Here is a 20384-nt window from a genome sequence, read left to right on the forward strand (position 1 = left end):
GAATGTCGCGCACTGTAGCCGGTTGGCTCGCGTGCTCTCTCATTCGCAGCTGCGCTCTCTTTCGCTCTCTTGGCCAAAAGGTGCGCTGCAAATAGTGGGAAATGATGCGGCTTCTTCGTTCGTTGCACATTAAGTATACGCAACGTGGCCGCTCATTGCATTATCAACTAGCTGCCAGCAAAAAATGGCAATACACTCACGTGGATCGTCCATTCATACAAACCCAATATTTATTTACTTTTAATACTTACCACTCGGTCACAACTATTTAACACCTGTTGGCATGGCTTTAAAAGAGTTAAAGTTTTAAAGTTTTTGCACATTTATTTCGAGTTTCTTGGTTTTTAACATTTACCGCCATAACAAAAACAATAGGTACTGCATGTCAAACAATTACTGAGTTAAACTAATTTGAATACAAGCTGCTTAAGTGAAACACACACACAAACACACAATGCACACACAAAATTGATGTCAAAGTGCATTTTAAATATGCTAATTAAATGGTTTTTTCCCCGCTTTCTCTTTGTTTATCCCCACTGCGAGTCGTCTTAGTAAGTATTTTTCTGCAATTTCATTTTGAGCACAATTACAAATAGCAGGGTCCATTGTTCGTTCACGTAGTGAAGGAAATATACAAGTTTGTCGCAACAATGGCTTAAATTTGTGTTCTAGTAATTAAAATGCTGCCCGAGACTTATTCATCTGCGGCTACCATTGTTTTATGGCCCATTGTGGCCAGTTATCCCCGATATACATGTACATACATATGTATATAAAATGATACGGCTAAGTAAGTATCAAGAGTATAAATTCGTTATATATTTGGCTTATTAGCAATGCATCGCACTTTCGTGTTCGTTTTTTTTTTTCTTTTTGTTATTCTTACATTTCTTACAGGTACATGTACTCATTGACTTTATCAAAGTCGTTTGCTTAGTTTTTTAGATTCTTTAGAGTAGACATTGTATACAAACTATGCAATACCTATAAGATACTGAGAGAACCACCGGATTAGACATCGAGACATAAACGCAATTAGTTTAAGTTGTCAATAACTTTGAAGGGGCGGCCATCACAATACTGACTCCATTTCAGAAATACAAGATGTCCGCAGGCTGCTTTGATTGTGAGTTATTCCAATATTAAACTACAATGCAAACAATCTGCACATCCGCTTGTTAACATCCAATACCACGGCTTGACCTTGGGTCCGAGTGACTTTCCCTGAAATGATGTATAATCTGACTATTGAATTTCCACTTCGGCCCCTACCCACGCCACCCTCTTTCTTTGTACTAATTTCGGCCCTGCCTCTCTAATTGGCCTGCTATTCCGATGTCTTATACATATGTACATATGCCTGTGTATATATATATGTATATAGGCTAACTAATCCATTCCCTGCTCTGATCGCCTACTCCCCCTGTCTAAACATCACATAAGCTCATTAAATATGTTTACTATCACCACTGTGTCGTCGTTGTGCCTTTGCCAATTTCCCACTGCTCGGCGGATTTCCCTGCTTCATTTCTATTTATTATTATTATTATTTTCATTTCAATTGTAGGTCCATCAATGACAACGCATTCACTCAGATGAACAATGCCATTGGCATATATCATTGCCGAGCGAAATTACTTTGCTGCCATTGCTGATTTCAGTTCGGTCTATTATTTCTACATACAAATTAGATTAGATTAGTTCAACAATGAAACTTGAGTCCGATCCATTCAATTTACGATTATTGATAGCTTCCATTTTGATATGCCTTGCAGTGCAGTGCACAAACATTTTCAATTAACAGCGAACAGTTTACTTTTCGAGATAGGAAAGGTTTTTTTATAAATTACCTGGGCAAAAATCAAATTGAAATTTTCAATTGGAAAAAGTGGAAATTAAACAGGCGAGTTTCAGATATTCCAAGCAAAGTTTTCAGTATCATCGTGATCATAGGTTTGACTAATTTTCAAATTATATAAAACACGTCTGTAAAACTTAAAACTGATTAAAAATGTTTATGTTAGTTGGTTCGAAACAGATTGACAGAATTTCCGTTCTCTTAACTGGCATAATCGTCAGCCTTCAGAACTTACTCTGTTCCATGACGCTGCTAATCGAATTGTTGATCTCGGCCACCACAACGATCTCCTCGTTCTCCTCCGTCTCCTCGGGCACCATCATCAGATTGTTGTTCATCAGATAGTTTTCCATGCGGTGATCACCCATTCCGCCCTCACCGGTGGTGCTCGTCCTCAATCGGTGGGTGAACGACGATCGTGATCGGGTCATGTACGATGATCTGGTCGTGGAGACCCTTCGCAGCACTCCGCGTCCGTAGAAGAGCATTCGCACCTCGACACGAAACCGCGGATGGGTGGCCGCATACAAGTAGGGATCCACGCAGGCAGCTGTCTTGCAGAAGAGCGCGGGTATCATCGATCCCAGTGGCGTTATGTGCCTCTCCAGGCCGAAGACACCCATCATGGCAACGATGGCGTACGGTGACCAGGCCAGGAACCACAAACCAATGATAGCCGCCACAATGAAGGCCAACTTCTGCTCCGTCTTGGCCTTATCCTTGTTCGATTGTATTCGACTCGCTGTGAAGACCACCTTCAGTATATAGAAGTAGGAGTACACAATGGAGGTCAGTGGAATGCAGTAGGCAGCCACAAAGAACAGTGCCATGAAAATGCGAGCTGGCATCTCCTTGTTCAGATAATCGAAGCTGCAGGTGGTGAGGAAGCCCTCTGGCACATAGACAGATAGTCCGATATCCAGGGCCGGCATCACAGCGAACAGGAAGCTGTAGCACCAGATCAGCAGGATGATCAGGTAGGATCGCAGGCGGGAGCAGCGTCTCAGCGGTTGCAGTGGATGCACCACCACATTGTACCGATCCAAAGCGATGGCGGTGAGGGTACCGATGGCACAGGTGCCACTTAGGCCACCCACAAATCCATAGAGGCGACAGGCTGTGGGACGGAAAGTCAGTAGGATTTTTAATGAACCACCCGTTTCAAGGCAAACAAAAGGCTCGGTGAAATTTTAATAGCCATTACATTTTGGAATATGTTTTTCATGAACCAAGATGTGTAGGCTACAAATTGAACTTTTATTGTTTCATTTAAATTCTATTAATTGCTTTCGGGAAAAGAGAATCCCACAAATGAATTTCTGCAAGAAACAGCTGAAATCAGTCCAAGCATTTTGGGCCAATTTAATTTTATTTATTATGTAGATTGCTTTTGTTGATCGATTTTTGACATAAATGCAAGCCGAATGAATTTCATTTATATAGATATTTAGTAAGTTATTTCCCCAAGTTTTAAGCTTACCAATGTCTCCTAAAGCTGGACCCTCTTTGATGTTATTGTAAATGGCAATCGGGCATTTGATGAGCATCAGAAAGTCGCAGATGGCCAGATTCATCACCAGGATATTGGCAGGAGTCCGCAGAGATTTGCGGTTGGCAAACATAAAGATGACGAACGCATTGCCCACACATCCCACCACCGAAATCAGGCAATACAGGGCGGCCATAATCAGGAAGGTGCTCGACTTAGGTGGCTCGAACTGTAGCCAAAAGGGATTCACCTTGGCAATGTAGCTCAGGTCGTACTTGTCCCTGTAGTGAATGTAGCTGGGGTAATTACTGTAATTGCTGGGGAAATGGGAAAAGTAAATGTTTCAATTTATTCAATTAAAATGGGTTTCAATGAGTTTTCAATTTGGTTTAGATTGCTCTAAGCTAAGTTTATGAAAGTATAGCTCAAGTCATCTGATACTTTCCTCCTTGCAGTAGTGTAACTTATGTTTAAATGTATGAATTAAATCAATATAAATAATTTAATATTTAATTGTTAATAATTTATGGTTTCAGAACTATTTGACATTGTATTGAATTTTTTAAGAATTCTTTTTGCAACTTCATAAGCCAAAATTCTTATAAATGTTGTACCCAAGCTAATGATCCTCTTCTTTTCAGTTTCGATAGATACTTTTAATTCATTTATATTAAGTGGATTGTATTGACTGTTCTGAGGTTCTAAGTAATCTGATTATATTCCCTATATGTTAGTTATGTACAATAGTAGAATTCTAAGCACATTAGTTGAATGCATCTCCTGGAAAATGAAGCTGAGCTTATCGCGATGACTTGTTGAGCCCGCAGTCATGAGCTTAATGGAATCTGTGTGTGTGTTGCCATGGAAATGGAAAAGCCTAGGCACATGCACTTACCTCAGACCCGTGGAAACGCTGTCATTCACGTGCTTGTCGTGGTCCTTGCCTACATTCACAGCGGATGATTCGGTGGCCGAACTCCCAGCCGTCGAGGTTGTGCTCCCAGTGGAATGGCTGTGGCTCGAGTTGGCCAACATCTCGGAGAGCGAGAGGGCACCGGTTAGCCAGAAGCTGCTGTCACCTGCATCCGTTGTCAGGTTGGGCAGGGTCGTCATGATGATGGCCTCCATGACTGACTTGGCCAAATATTTACGAGCTACTCCGAACAGGAGGTAGTAGTGGTGGTACGTGCCCGCAAAGGATTACGCTTATTTACTTGCCAGCGCCTCGCATTTGGCCGCATTTGGCAAGGATTCCGTGTGTCGCCGCCACTGGGATGCCTTCAGATTCAGTTTCAGCGGTGCGGATTCCCTTGCTGCTGCTGGAGGTGGAAGTGGTGGCGCTGATGCTGCTGGTGGTAGTGGTGCAATGTGGTTGCAGCGGTCACGATGCATTTTCCGTTTGCTAAATGCCAATGGGGTTAGCTGCAATTAGCTGTCCACCGGGTGACCCTAAAAGTGGGACAGATAAAAAGACAGTTGACTTAATCGATGCTCTTATTTAATTAACCACCCACGGTTTGAGTTTGAGCGGTCTGCTTAAAATATGTTTAGTCACCGTTGAAAGGATGGGTTTTTTTCAACCAGCTTAAATCGGAATTTATTCGCAACTAAGAAATGCCATAAATGAAGAGTTAGTTTTTTTTTTTTTTTTTTTGAGAAGCATTTGCGTGCAGCAATTGATGAAAGCAGCGCGAAACCAATAAACTTGAGCCAAACTTTTTTTTCTTCATTTTTTCAGACCATTAAGGAAAATAACTCAGGTTGTGTGGGCATCGAAAGGGAAAGTTATTAAAAGCAGCGGGTAACCAATAACACTGTGTTAACTATTCGCTTAAAGTTTAACACAATGCCGAACTTAATACATATTTTTCCTGCTCTCTGCTGATTATTAAACATTATAATGTATTTTACAAACCAAACTCAGCTGAACCGCAACCTGAAATTAATTCAATTGCTGATAAATGTAGCAAGTGCGGCTGGGTGGGAATACTTTAAGTGTTTGGCATATGTCAATGCAGCGTGCATAAATAATTGTAATTACTTACTTATCCTAGTAATAGATATATGTATCTATAAGATAAAGTTCGATAAAGCTTCGTCTTAAACAAGAAAACTTATGCTCCTGTAAGCTACAGCTAATGGACTTTATATATTTTATTGAAACCTTTTTATATACTTGAGTTTGTTCAAAGTTTCTTTCTTTTTTTATATCAAGCTATAACCCTTCGTAAATGCTACAATATATAGAAAGACATTACATATCATATATATATCTCAGCATTATTATATCGACCAAAAACAGGCAGTGAAAACCAATTTTCAGTTCATGGAAGTGGCGTAAAAGCAAATTTCATAAATACAGTCACCATATCACGGCTTCTCCGCAAAAGCGCGAGAAAATGTAAAATTCCGATTCCTTTTTAAATTATTGGAAATTCGATTCCCCCTTCGCATGTGAGTATGTTTAAAATTGCTGAATATTGGATTCTTTGATGTTGTCAAATGAGTTGTTCGAACTCAATATAAATTACGTCAAAAGCGCTGACTAGATTAATTGTATATATTTTAAAAATACTTCTATAAATAAGTGTTATTTCCCCTTATTAAAGAATTTTTAATCTCAAGTGTATACGAAGTGCGATGCCCAAAGTTGACCATTTCAGCAATCATGATTTGTTAACGACTGGCAGCCAGACGCAAACCAAATCAAGTTTCCGAAATGCAATCGGTCTGCAAATTTAATTAACGCCGCAATGGAGGAAGACGTTCGGCGTAGATTACTTATTATGTAAATCTCTGCGAGAATGTATTTAATTAGGGAACTTAATTACTTATTAAATAACTAGAAGGCGGCCACGTGAGCCCGCCGGGTTTGGCAGAATTTGAAGATCTGCCGCAAGTGCTTTTCCACTGCGAAACTCAAATACCAACTTTTGCCCAAAGAAACCGAGCGTGAGCAGTACTTGGCCAAAGACAAATTCTTGGCCAGAAACTAACTTTCTGGCAAACAGGAACAACAAGTGCAGCTGCCAAGGAGCAAAACTTGAGCAACTGGAAAGGAACTCAGTGTAAAGGTGTCCTATGGAGAACTGCGAAATTTGCTTATTACATTTACAACTCGCGGAACTTCAAAAACAAAATAGTTGGCCCTTTGAAAACGGCGTAACTTGCCATTTAAATAGCACTAATTGGCCAATTGAAAGTTGTCTTTTCTCCGGGGGCTTTCACAAAAGGGTAGTAGTAGCACTTTTTGTTTTCACTTTCATTCCGACTGAATGCCAACCGAAATTTCGTTGAAAATCGAATAGCAGGGACATACGCAACTGAAGCCAACCTGTTATTCCATTGGCAATAAATCATGCAAATAGGAAGTTGTTTCCTTTCCGGCACAAATTTGTCAGCTTTTTTGGCTGCCAAAGAGCTTACAGCTTTTTTGAAATGGGCACAGGATACCTTCGAATGCTCGTTAAAAGTACCAAGTTAGCAAGATTTAAAAGTGTATGTCCTTTATCAGCATGAAATCAACAAGGGACAGGACATGAAACATCTATACGTATGGCAGTAATCATGATTTTAATAACACGCATTTTTGTTTGGTTGCTATATTGCATATCAAATTACACGACTTATTTGCTTAGATATTCGCTTTTACTAAATGCCACAAGTTGCACAAATGTAATTAAACAATTGTTTTCGCTTTTGTTAGGTGGCATGTTTAAAGTTATTATTATTCAGTAAATCTGTCACACCCCTTTTTAAATTCAAAATTTAAATGTATATGTATATTATTTTTTGTATCCTGTATAATTTAAAATAATATTAGTTTCAACGCAACGATTGCTTTATTAAATTAAAACTGCTTTCACCAAAAAGCTGCGCAATGTTATTAAATTTCATGTATATTTTTATTTATTTACGTTTCGATAAATCTGGCAAAAATGTTGAATACTAAGGCACACATCTTGAATATTGCATCACTGCATCAGTTTTTGAGCTCAAGATAAATCCTCTTATCCGCTTTAGAACCACTCATGAGTATTTTTGTATAAAGTGCTCACTTTCAACACCGATGGATTGATTAAGTAACTGGGCAACCTGTTGAATGTTGAGATGTTCATCCATCATTTTTGCAATTTCGTATCAATTACTATATTTAGAAAGGTTCCATATTATACATATAGGTATAAACTTTTCAATGGCAAATACAATTTAGATATCAAAAGCGTTTTTGCTTTTTGTTATATTCGAAATTAGCGTACCGTATGAAATTCATACTATGCTTTTCAGAAACCGATTAGGCCAATTGAGTGTCATTCAGGATCTTCAAAGGACCCAGCTGAGCAGAGAAAGAGAGAGAGAAACGAAGAGCTGTTAGCCTCTTGTTCGCCGTTCTTTGATGAAATGCGCAGGCAGGCGTGACTTGTTTGTGCCCATTCTACATTCATTCGATTAGGCCAGGTCCTCTTGACGGCCAACGGGCTGGGCCGACTTCTGCGATTCAAACACCCCCATGCACACCACAATACACCCCACACTACATCCACTATCAGCCCCAAATGCGACAAGGCCGTTCACTAGTGAGCACTACTAAACAAAAACGGAACCCATCACTTAGACTCGTATTTTTACAAAGCGGATATGCGCGATTTTTTGCTCTTCTGCATTTTGTTATTTATTTTTGCTGTTTTTTTTTTGCTGTATGCACAGATGCATTTTGTTCCTTTTATTTAGCCGCCACAATTTCATCCGCTCTCAAAATTTAATTACGAGTGGAAATGGCTTAAAGTGCTCAGTTCTGTTCTGTTCGTTGCAGTTTGGTTTTTATCCTGCGGCAATGGAAGCCGCGGGATGATTGCGCGGATACAATTATCCAGCCACTCGGGTGAAATGGGCGGGAAAACGCTACAACGGCAGCGAAAAAGAGCATGAAAACAATTTATTAAAATTAAGTTTCAATTTGAGCTGGTTTTTTGTATTTTTAATTCACCGGAAGAAGCTGCCACAATAATCATATTGCGAGTTTTTGCCATTTTTGGTAGGCAGAGCAACGGGAGCATAATTCAAACGAAACATGCTTGGCAAATAGTTTATCATTTGGGCTTAAATTAGTTTCATTCTTTAGCCGCCTTTCTGCGAATTTTTTATGTAATAAACTTCAGGCAAGCTCAAAACTTTTATAGCAAGTGCACTTAATTAAATGTAAGCTATTTCAAAATATATATTTTGGAACTGGAAGATCAGCATGAACGTTAAAATTGATGTAATATATGCGATTTACTATAGACTTTTTAAGGTATACCATTGCCTTAGTTTACAAACCTTAAATCCTCATAGATATCCAAAAAGGGTTATAAGTGATGTTTTGTGTGTATTTCTTTAACAAGAGTTTTTGTTAAATAGAAACATTGCAAAGTCACGAAATCACGTTCATACACAATATTACCAATCTGAGTTGGCTCATTCCTGCGACCCACGCAAGCAATCATCACATGTGTCCTGGTCCACCACTTTTGTCGTGTGCCCGGCAATCAAAGGATAACACCAGCTGATTTGGGAACATGAAATACAAGTCGCTAAACCTGAGTAGGGAGCACATTTCCCAGCTGATATATATACATATATATTTTTTTGTTGCCTGCCATGGGAGCCCATGACCCCCCTTGGGTGTATTGATTTATGCTCGCGCAAGTTTTCATTTCACAATTTTCACTTATGTATGGCAGTTTATTGCAGTCCTCATCTGCACTCAGCGCTTTCGTCCTGCCACGTCCTTAGCTTCCACAACCCCCCCCAACCCCGCGGACCGCACGTGCTCGGCTGGTCTCGTTTTTCCACCAAATGTAAAGCCAGCAGCCCAAGGCTGTGACAAAACAGAAAGTTCTACCATGCCGCCATCATCAACAGGCTCTTAACGGCCTAAACATGCAGGAAACAAAAAGGGGGAAGCGTTTGAAAAAAATTTCAGAAAAATCCCAAAGGACATTTTAATTTAGAGGGATTATGAAACTCTGCGATTTATGATGGCAAAACAGAAACACGCCGCTGATTGCTTAAAAAAACAAAATTGTATTCGTGTACAATCCTTTTAAACGTAAATCATACTCTAAAGCTATCAAAGCTTTTTGATATTTTATAACTTAATATTTTGACTTAAATATTTGACAGTGTAGGTGACAACATTTTAATGACCTGTCATTCTCGAAATTGAATTTATGATATCACCCAACGCGTCAGTTGGATAAATTCAAATTCGACTTTATTAAAGTGTAATGCTGAATTGTGTTCAAAAATATATGACATGTTAATGTTCTATCAATGTGTTATAATACTTAAATAAAATAATTGAATGGATATCAATTTACAGCAGTTAGAGCGATTTGTGGTCCTATTTTTTGCTCAGTGCAGTGGCGATGAATGCTAATTCATGTAACTGAGATAGGGAGAGCACGTTGCAGAAACTGAGATCTGCGCCGCATTAGAACATGTCAAGTATCCAATCTGGCCTGAATAAAGCCACGGCGCCTTTAAGCTGCGAATTCCCATTGTGACCAGGACCGAGACCCAGACCAAGACGACCAAGACGAACACTAACCGGAGAATGGGTCTCCATCAACCATCAGTCGGTGCAGTGGCCGGAATGTAGGCAAAAACTGTGAAGAGCACTCATCGTTTCATACGGGTATGTTGGCCAGGGAAATGAAATGGAATGGCTCGGCGAAGTGGGTGGCCAGGATGAGCTGCATATCTCCAAGACATCCAAAGAGGCCATCTCAGAGGCCAAGCGCTCGAGAAGAGCGCCCCCAAGAAATGCGGCTGACTGGCTGTCCACTGGAGAAGACCACTTCATGGGACTTACGTTCGGGCAACCAAATGCGAGATGCCGGGTTCCATTTGTTTGGGAAAGTGCCTGTGTGGAACATCGCCACTCAGGTGTGTCAAGCCGAACAAAGCGTGCGGAGATGGGGCCAAAGGAGCCAAAAACGAATCAGTCGAAAGGACTCAGGATTGCCAGAAAGAGAGCAGCCCGTCCACTTGGCCAATAATTCCTAGGCATTCCACTTATTTTCCATTAGGCAAAAGCCGCTTATTGCCAGCTAAGGCCGCCCTCAAGTGTTTTGTTTGAATTTGTTCTTTTGGCTTATAAAAATAAGGCCCTCTTCAGTAGACCTCAATCAAATTAACACATAATTATGCAGACAAATCTGCGCTTATCGCTCACAAACAATTACCTAGGCATTACTTTTATTTAAATGGTATATATTAGGTGACAGGGAACAAGCTATGATATTATTATAATTATTATATTAATTCCTTAGAACACGAGATTGGTAATTTTGTTGAAATCTCTTTCAAGTGAATTTTGATTATAACAAATTTCATAGCATTTTCTGTTTACGTTACTAACGCAGTTTAATATTTTTAAGAGCAATGTATATGCTTTTGATATTAAAATTGACAGAATACAGTTCGTTTCACTGATTAAAATTTAGTGTTTGCTGAGCTTTAGCTTGTAATTTTACAAATGGTGTACAGATGCGTGTTGAATTAAAAAGAAATTTAATTCTGCAACTCACATTAAATCGAATTAAACAAAATATAGTCCTTATGTTGGCTGCTTGATTCCCTATGCGACAAGAATAAACACTCGTTTTGTTGCCAAGTAAATAAAGTTCATTTTATTCCAAGACAACCATAAATTTGCCAAAGGACGCAAACCGTTTACGGAAATATGGTAAAAAATGTTTTAAAGAAAAAATGTTGCCTCTGCTCACCTGCAGGGATGGTTATTGAGTTAGTTTCTGTTTTCGTAAACTTGGAGGTCACTTTGCTGATTTTCCATTGTGCATTGCAAATATTTTTTTTTCACCGAACTGTGTCCTCTTCAATTCAAAATTTTTTATTTTTTTTCGCGAAACACTTGAATTTGTTTGTAAGGTGCTGAGTCTTTACAAAGTTTACTTTTCAGTTTGTCATCGTTCGGGTCCGAAAGTTGGCCAGCACCAATTGCCAACTGGCGCCAACCGGACACAAAACTTTAACTCAATTTCCGCCGATTACCCGGAAAATTTATCTATGTATAGTACGTAAAAATGCAAGTAGCGTTTTAAGCCCGTCCTTTGACAGCGTAGTGGCTTTGGACAAGCTATTACTTGGTAATACGCGGCGAATACGCAATTTTCAATAACACCGCCAAACGGCTCGGGGATTTAAGGCATCCGCATCCGTTGCATCCCAGAGCTCGAAACTGACTGACTGAGGACTCGCGTACGACTGAGTTTCAGGACCCAGCAGCTGGTGTTTTTATCAATGAAAATTGTTGCTTGTCGGCATCCTTTTTCCGAGCCGAGGCTGCGAAAGAGAAAGCCAACGAGCGAGCAAAGAGCAGGTCCTTTTTTGGTCCCCGCTCTTAGCCGTGTACTATGCGGTTGGCTATTCAGAAGCCATCATAAGTTGGCTTTCCGGACTCATGTTTGCCAAGGCTATTCACATTTCATTACGGCCACTTGTGTGTTGTTCTTGAACTCGGCAGACGAAGAATCTCCCGAGATGTTAGTGGGTGTTTCTTGGTCTGCCGGCCATTCATTGGCTTCTGCGAGTTCGGGTGGTGCTGGCCACTGGGCATGGGTGGGTCAGGTGCTTGGGCCACCGTGTGGGTGTGGCGGGTGTTCATTGATAAGTTCACTTGGTCTGCTGAGCAGCACGTGTGCGTGTCAAAAGAGCCGCAGCCCTATAGATAGGTGATATTATTTTAATATGACCGAATGCCAGTATGATGATGATGCGGTGCCAGTAACAGGAATTTATGCCTGGCCATGGTAACATAATGGGTATCAGTTAGGCGTACCATCATTACAAGGTTAGCTTGTGAGAATTTTTGATTAAAAATTATTATTAGCACTCATTTATTATTATTTATATTTATAATATATGAGTTGTCATAGGCTATGAAGTAAGTTAAAGGTCAAGCTTATTCAAAAGGAAATACCAACTAATTTTACATTTTGCCAGTTCACTCTTAGTTTTGGAATACCTATTAAATTAACATTAACATCCTTTAGGAAATTATCAGATATGTTATTTTAATACAGAAAAACAGATACCATTACTTTCATGTTTGATCTATTACCAATTTCCCACACATATATCACAAATAATAATTACACAGTATTAATAAACTCATAAACACCTTGGTCTATGGTTTTTCGAGGAATTTTTGCGCTTGACTGCGGTACAAAATTGTCGAGTTCGAGAGGCGATGACAAACTGGCGGCATTTTTCTGGTTTTCTGGTCTGGCATCGTCATGAACTATTTGAGAGCAAACCCCGTAAATTGAGCAAAGCCAGCCGCAGTCGGTCGGCAGTTGCACTTTAATTAAAAATAAATACGATTTCCCCCCCACCCTACTCCGTTCCATTTGCACACCCCCCTCCCCGCCACCATCACTTGGCAAATGCCAACGAATCCAAGTCTAATGATTATTGATGTTCCTACTGATGGCTTGACTGCTGTTTGCAGCCAGCTTTTTGACCCGTCTAACAAAAAGGTTGTGTTTTTTGCGTAGACTGACCTACGGTGGACATGGCTACAATTACGGATAATGCTCCGGGGTTAGCTTTATAATTCTGCCGATTTGTTAATTTGTGTACCTGCACCTTTCACGTGCTTTTTGTGTCCCCAACTTGGCCAAATTGTGGATCTAAGTTCTGTCAACGAGGTATTTCAATACTCTTGGAAGCTTAATAACATTTAGGCGACGACTTAACCTTCAAAATCTTCTCTTTATACACTAAAATATTTAAAGCCAAAACTGTTAAAATGGTTGCCTTAAAGTAAAAATACAAAATGAAAACAACATTATGATTCTTATGTTGAAATGTGAATAAGAGAGTGGCAAGGATAGCCGCTTTTTAGCTGCAAGACTCGAATGATTAAGTGCATTTTAAATATTCATACATATATGATATTCTTTTACGACAATGACCCCTTAAAACTTAAAAAATCAGATACCATTTGTGACATTCCCCCAAAAGGGAGTTAAACAAAAACGCCTTTAGACGCAGACATTTTCTCATACATAGAGCATGTGCACACCAACGAACTTTTGCCGGCTGTCTTTCCGGTTTAGATATTAAAAGTTTTGCTTTGTGGCACTAAATTATACGACATTTACGCATTCGCCGCCGGCTGTTAGTACTCACAAATAAAAATATACGTACATACATATATTTTTCATAGCTTGCAATTCACAGCAAAGAAAAAAGCACTTATTCTTTCTCCATTTCAGATGCTGTCTCTGTCTGCTGATTCCCCTTTGCTCCAAAAAAAAAAAAAACAAAAAACCCCGAGCAGAGTAATTAGTGACTTGTACAAAAAAAAAAGGAATACAAAAGAGTCTATTATAAACACGGGACATACATAAGTGTAAGTGTTCTATGCGCAAGTTTTCCAGATTTTAGACTGATTTTAGCTGCTTGTAGAAAAATGACATTTATGTATGTACATATGTACATACATATTTGCTCGCTTGACATATCACGGAGGTCGTTTTAATACACGCCTTACCTGATTTTTTTAACCCTCGGCTTGCCCAGATGAACGACAATGCAAAGTGCTTAACAGCCCAAGTTCAGGTGAAAAATTTCCATTGCCAAAGCCGAACTTTGCGGGATGAGTCAGTCATAACTGGCCTAAAAAAGTTACCAAAAAAAAAAGCGTAGAAAATAAGCGGCAACCGTACGCTGTGCGTATTAAAATTCTGTTGGATTATCTGCTTGCTAGTTGTTTAATTAATTGTTTTATTTTTTGTCGATCTATTCGCTTGGCATTGCAATGCATTAATTAATTTGCAATTCTTGATTGTATTAAACTTTTTTGCCTGCAATTAAATCCCTATTATTTTGCCATAACATAACTAATTGTTTAAACAAAAAAAAAAATATCAGTTCCCTTTGAAGTTTTCACTGGAGACAAGTTAAATGAAATGACGCAAATAATATACATATGAATATTGTTAACATCGAAGATATAAAGCATTCCTTTGTTCAGATCAATTATGGCTGTTAAATCTGATTGACTAGGCTGGTTTGCCCACTGAATTAGCTAAGATCTGTGCGCGTTTAGACAACCTATCATCAGTTTGAAAACCGGAAATATCCCACTCCGTTTGTTTTCCGACCCCAAATTAATGTAATGGCGTTGCGTTAATCTGTTTGCCAGTTTTAAAGGTAGTGATAACTATTGATTCGTTTGCGGGATTCGATGGAAAAGCCATGGCTATCGATGTCGGGGGAAATGGTTACATCGTGGAAAGTGGAAAACAAACAGGCTGCACAATGCGATTAGCATGCAATAGTAATGCCATTTAATGTGCCTAGTGCATTTGCGACATGTGATGCAAAGATAAACAGCAAAGCAATCAGGCTGAGTATCGCACACAGATATGGAGATAAGCCCCCACAATTTCACCGATCACCCCCCAGCCATTCACATATTCGTACATATATATATATACATATGTATATATGTTTGAACAATACTCTGAGCTGTCGATCATCCGGAGCCCGAAGTTTTCGGGTTTTGTAACCCCCTCAAGTCAAGACCTAACTCTCTTTTATTCGAGTGTTTTCGACTCGAACAATCGAAAATTGACTTTCCAGTCGCGTCTTTCGGTCTTCCCCGCCATGGATTACCATCTTTATCGCAGTCATCTAATTTGGCAGTTACTCATCGACGGTTAAGTCCGGCACGCACACCATTAGTCACTCGGCTATAAATTAATCGCTGGTTTTTCGGACCTCGCATCGGGCATACCCTGTGATACCTTAGATTCCCCGGCATATAGAAGCTATCAAAGAGACACTATGACATAAGGTTGAACTAAACTAACGGAAACTTCAAAAGCTTACGGCGATAGTGTAGTAGTACACCCAAGGGTGCGTCGCTAGGAACAGAAAGTTAAAAATCCCCATCAAATATGATCATGCTTTACTCTGAGCTATACGAATAAATTATTTTTCTAAACAGGTTACTACCCAATAATTTGCTTAATACCAGCAAGCTCTTTAATTATTTTATAGCGCTAAAAAAAAACTTTATAGTTAAAGTGAAGCACTTAAGAGGCACTATTAATTGCCGTACTGTTAATTAAACAGTGTAGCCCATAAAAAGTTTGTTATTATAAGACATGGATAGTAAAAACTCATTACTGGGGGATTTCTCAGTTGCGATTTCACTCAAGACAGTACTATTTATTCTAGTATCCAGTTGAGTGGAATATTTTCACAAGTAAGTCAAAGTAACCCAAATGCTTCAATTCAATGGCAAGGTTAGGGCAACCTAAAGTCATCCGGATGGTTAACCTTTTAAATTCCCATCGACACCGGATTGTGGCTGGCGTTTTGGTGGCTTGGTTTGGTTGGGTTTGGTTTCCCTTGGCTTGGCGCCCAAATAGGTCGCTTCTCTATCTCTCGAGTGGATAGGAAAGTTCCGCCGACCACTGGGCTTCCAACTCGATTGGCAGCTACGAAAATATATATATATAAAAAAAATGGAAAAAAAAAAAACGGAAAATAACACAGAAGCACCACAAACCCTCGACGAGGCTATATAAGTTGCGGTGTCGCCGATTCCCTAACCGCAGTTGTGTGACCGCGTTCGGCGGGTGAGCACGGATAGTAAGACAGTGTCTCCACTGTCAGCTTAAAACCGTTCGAAAGCCACTAGATTTGTGTGCCCCAGTGCCGCAAATAGTTACAGTTCGTAAATTAGTCGCGACTGGTGACAGTGCCCAGTAATTCCCGATAAGGGCAAGTGTGTTCCGTGAAAAGTGAGTCCGCGGCAAGGTGAAACCATGAGGAGGTGTCGCAACACCCCGTTCGCAATTGTCATTGCTCCGATCTTGATTTGTGGTGAGCTAAACTACAATATATGCTATATAGTTTTATTTACATACAAACATAAGTACATAAACATGTATATACTATAAAGGTGTAACCCGATAATGGGGAACTGTTGACCAAAAGTGCGTTAATCAAGATACGGGGATTGCAATTAAGCTCTTTGTGTGCTCTCATCTCTTGCGGCAAAGTGTTTACTCAGCTAAGTGCAGCAAATATTTAAACAATTGTCCAGGACTTTGTCGCACTACAAGGAAATTAAAACGCTCTTATTTGATCAAGCACCGTTTCAAGTGGAGGGTTTTTGTTTTATTTCGTCCACTTTACCTGCAGAGAAAACCAGAAGGGCAACCTTTATGTTAAGATATGTAGTAACATATTAGTTTAAAATAAGGGAGCAAAAAAAAAGAATAAGGTTTAACCAAACAATAGTGCGTAAAGAAGTAAAATTTATTATATGCAGATAAATATAAATAAAAACCATTTACTAGTTTACTAGTACCAGGTTATACTACTACCTACAAGTTAGACTAGTTATACATCATTACAAAGCAACTCGATTATCTTGGTTATAAATCAGTAAAATTTTTTTTTATTAAATCACAGTATGAAGCTTTTACGATGGTATCACTATCTAGAGATAGATCGAGGATCCAGAGTAGTTCTGCAATGGGAATTGTATATTTATTTATAGTTACCTACAAGCTGGTCACGTGATTGATCTTCAACCTTCCACCTGCCATTCGGGTGTCTTGGCTATTCGTCACCCGTGTCCACGATGATCAAACCAGAATGAGACATGACCAGACCACATGATACCCGCTGTCGTTAGGCAATCACAAGGGAATTTTTTCGATGTTTTTTTTTAATTATCCTATTAAGATTCACTTTGCTTAACAACGGTGTGAGCTTAGTTGGGAATACCATACTAAATGCGCTGCTAATAGAATTTGTATCGTAATTAACTTAAATTTGGCAAAAATTAGGCAACTTGTTAATGAGAGATAATTTTGGTATAGGTGTTCGGCTAAATTTGCTATCATTTTCGGTGGCCCACAAATTAGCCAATAATCGGTCGGTTATTGTATAAAAAATTTAACAAATTAAAGATTGTATTTACAATTGACTGCTGCGCCCTTCCCTATGCAAACTGAAATAAACTTTACACGCTTAATTGTTACCCGATTAATGCTAATTGAATGGCCAATTAGGGCTGTCTAGATTTTAGAACTGTCTGAACTGCTTGTCAATGAATAAAAAGTGTGCAAAATGTATAGGACACACAAATCGCATATTTATAGCTTTCGCTGTGACCAAAAATAGCTGATAGATTGCTTAAACAGGTATCACTGATTACACACCCACTCGATGTCACGAAATGTCACCGACATTATCGTTTAATTAGCACCTGGCTGGCTCGATTAACTGTCTCTGTTTGTTTGCCCCCATTGAAGAATATCTATTATATATTTTGACGCACATTCGAGGAGATGAATTTGCCATTTTAATGAATTTATTTAATACATTTTTAGCTTCTTTGGTCTTGGCCCAAGATTTTGGCTACGAGGGCAGACATGGACCCGAGCACTGGAGCGAGGATTACGCCCGCTGCAGTGGAAAGCACCAGAGTCCCATAAACATCGACCAGGTCAGCGCCGTGGAGAAGAAGTTTCCCAAGCTGGAGTTTTTCAATTTCAAAGTGGTGCCCGACAATCTTCAAATGACGAACAACGGTCACACGGTGCTGGTGAAGATGAGCTACAACGAGGACGAGATCCCAAGTGTGCGTGGTGGTCCTTTGGCGGAGAAAACTCCTCTGGGCTATCAGTTCGAACAGTTCCACTTTCACTGGGGCGAGAACGATACGATTGGCAGTGAGGATTTGATCAACAATCGTGCCTATCCCGCCGAGTTGCACGTGGTATTGCGGAATCTAGAGTATCCGGACTTTGCCAGCGCCCTGGACAAGGATCACGGCATCGCCGTGATGGCCTTCTTCTTTCAGGTGAGTGCTGACTTTTGGAGTTTAAGAACATAGATCCTTATACAGAAATATATTCCATTAGGTGGGCGACAAATCAACTGGTGGCTATGAGGGCTTCACCAACTTGCTCTCCCAGATTGACCGCAAAGGCAAGAGCGTTAATATGACCAATCCACTTCCACTGGGCGAGTACATCTCGAAGTCCGTGGAGAGTTACTTTAGCTACACTGGTTCTCTGACCACACCGCCTTGCAGTGAGGAGGTCACCTGGATTGATTTCACAACGCCCATTGACATCACGGAGAAGCAGGTAAATAAATATTTAAGTGAACCTTGTTTTTTATGTTTTACACTATACTCTTCCCTTGCAGTTGAATGCCTTCCGTCTGCTGACAGCCAACGATGATCATCTGAAGAACAATTTCCGACCCATCCAGCCGCTGAACGATCGCACCTTGTACAAGAACTACATAGAAATTCCGATTCACAACATGGGCTCGATTCCACTCGTCGATGCGGAAAATGCGGCTGGCAAGTGGAGGGCACAAGCCGCAGCAGTGCTGTTGCCCCTCGTTGTCCTCGCTGCATTGTCAAGGACCTCCATTTTCCGGGGTTTTTAATTAGAGTTCTGCGGTGGTAAATCGAAGGTTAAATCGTTAAATGCCTAGCTGGCGCTTAGGCGTCCAATTAAGCGCTGTAATTTACATTTTCCGCTCTTGTTCGCCGTCGCTGTTTGTTGTTCAAACACGAGTCCCGGTAATTTCCTTCGGCAAGGACTCAACTGCCGTCAGGACATCCATTCATATCCACACACACACACATATATATATATATATAAATATATATATATGGGCAAACAAACAGGCGGACGGTGGGCGAAATTATTAAACCCCAAATGGGCGGAGCTTCAGCTGGCACGAAACCCTTACTCATCAATTATGCAGCACCTCGCACAGCGACTGTCAACCGAATCGTACCCCGTATCCGTACCCGTTCCCGTACCCGTACCCGTTCCCGTACCCGTAACCGTATCCGTATCCGTATCCCCATATTCCCTTCCGTCCGAGGAGGCCCGCCAGTGCGAGGGGAACCCCCTGGATGTCCTCGCTATTGCACATTGTGATTTTAAATGCTTGGCACAAGCAGAGCTTTTTATTCGTGTACCTTAGATTTAAGTTTTGTAAACATAAAACCGTAATAAATTTTATTGTTTAACATCTCATAAAGGGTGTTTTTAAAATGAGTGAGCTCTTCATGTTATTGTGTGACATATTCAAAATTTGAATTTCAAAATACAATATTCGAATAATTGAAGTATACTTTTTGGCCAGGCTTAGAAATGTATTTCACCCTTAAAAAATTAACGAAATATTTCTAGACAAAGTCCTGCTTCCACGGACATCTTTACAAAGCAAGTTTGGTTTGATTACTTGTGTATTTGATTTAATTGTCGCATTATTCATAATAATCGTATCAGTCTGAGAGAGTCTTGTGCCGGCTGATGACCTATTGACCCCACCTGTCAGCTAAATTACTAATGAATTATTGCAAGCATGTGCAGAAATCTATCAGCGAAATATTAACTTTTGTATTCAAGTCGAAGAGTTCGTCTGGCGAAAGTAGAAATGATTTATTCAAAATTACTTGAGGCCGTAGTAATACTGTGGGGCCTTCCTAAAGTAAACTACATTATAGAACATTAGATAGAGGAAAAAGTCGGGATCTTGTAGGCAGCGGGCGCTATACTCTTTAAAACGGATTGTTTGTCATTCGGGTCCATTTGATGCCTAATAGCCTTGTCCTTTTGAACCTGCGAACTTTACGTATGATCCCTGCCTAATTATAGAATAATTTGTGGGTTTTTAATGAGCTTATCATGGTTGTTATTGAATGTGATCGATCTGCCTGATATAAGTGAAATTAGGTTTATATTGAAACCAGAAGAGAGTACAATAGCCGAGTCTCTCGAGCAGCAGATACCCATTACCAGTTAGAGGGAGTGCGTGGCATAACGATAGAAATTGGCCTGGAAAAGTAATAAATAGCCGACTCTATACATCCTGATTAAGAGTATATATATACAATGTAGATCCAGATTAAGAGTATAAACATACTATATTATAGAGTCAGAAATGTTTTCTTTAAGCTGTTAC

The 20384-nt window shown here is 39.9% G+C and overlaps 2 protein-coding genes across 3 annotated transcripts; one reads left to right on the forward strand and one right to left on the reverse strand.

Moving 5' to 3' along the window:
- Positions 1 to 308: 308 nt before the first annotated feature.
- Rh7 (Rhodopsin 7) lies at positions 309 to 11586 on the reverse strand. Its single transcript, NM_079311.3, has 4 exons — positions 11123 to 11586; positions 4246 to 4799; positions 3342 to 3667; positions 309 to 2978 (listed from the first exon to the last, which is right to left on the reverse strand). The coding sequence occupies exons 2-4, from the start codon at positions 4476 to 4478 to the stop codon at positions 2086 to 2088; spliced, it is 1452 nt and encodes a 483-aa protein (NP_524035.2). The 5' UTR covers positions 4479 to 4799; positions 11123 to 11586; the 3' UTR covers positions 309 to 2085.
- A 2118-nt stretch (positions 11587 to 13704) lies between these two features.
- CAH2 (Carbonic anhydrase 2) lies at positions 13705 to 19451 on the forward strand. Of its 2 annotated transcripts, none has more exons than NM_001274818.1 (4): positions 13705 to 13773; positions 17780 to 18252; positions 18314 to 18541; positions 18603 to 19451. In NM_001274818.1, exons 2-4 carry the CDS (start codon positions 17968 to 17970, stop codon positions 18849 to 18851), a joined length of 762 nt encoding a protein of 253 aa, NP_001261747.1. In that variant the 5' UTR covers positions 13705 to 13773; positions 17780 to 17967; the 3' UTR covers positions 18852 to 19451. The 2 variants fall into 2 exon arrangements, with proteins under 2 accessions (NP_001261747.1, NP_648555.1); NM_140298.3 differs by lacking the exon at positions 13705 to 13773 and adding an exon at positions 15980 to 16259.
- The last annotated feature ends 933 nt before the right edge of the window (positions 19452 to 20384 follow it).

Source organism: Drosophila melanogaster, chromosome 3L (genome assembly GCF_000001215.4).
Source record: "Drosophila melanogaster chromosome 3L".
Taxonomy (NCBI): domain Eukaryota; kingdom Metazoa; phylum Arthropoda; class Insecta; order Diptera; family Drosophilidae; genus Drosophila; species Drosophila melanogaster.

Bases quoted from the DNA above. Each gene is read 5' to 3' on its own strand.
- Rh7 (NM_079311.3), bottom strand. From the start codon at position 4,478: ATGGAGGCCATCATCATGACGACCCTGCCCAACCTGACAACGGATGCA. The intron at 3,668-4,245 runs GTAAGTGCATGT...CCATTTCCCCAG, and splicing joins AGCGTTTCCACGGGTCTGAG to CAATTACAGTAATTACCCCA. The intron at 2,979-3,341 runs GTAAGCTTAAAA...TCCGTCCCACAG, and splicing joins TCCAGCTTTAGGAGACATTG to CCTGTCGCCTCTATGGATTT.
- CAH2 (NM_140298.3), top strand. From the start codon at position 16,202: ATGAGGAGGTGTCGCAACACCCCGTTCGCAATTGTCATTGCTCCGATC. The intron at 16,260-17,779 runs GTGAGCTAAACT...ATACATTTTTAG, and splicing joins TGCTCCGATCTTGATTTGTG to CTTCTTTGGTCTTGGCCCAA. The intron at 18,542-18,602 runs GTAAATAAATAT...CTTCCCTTGCAG, and splicing joins TTGACATCACGGAGAAGCAG to TTGAATGCCTTCCGTCTGCT.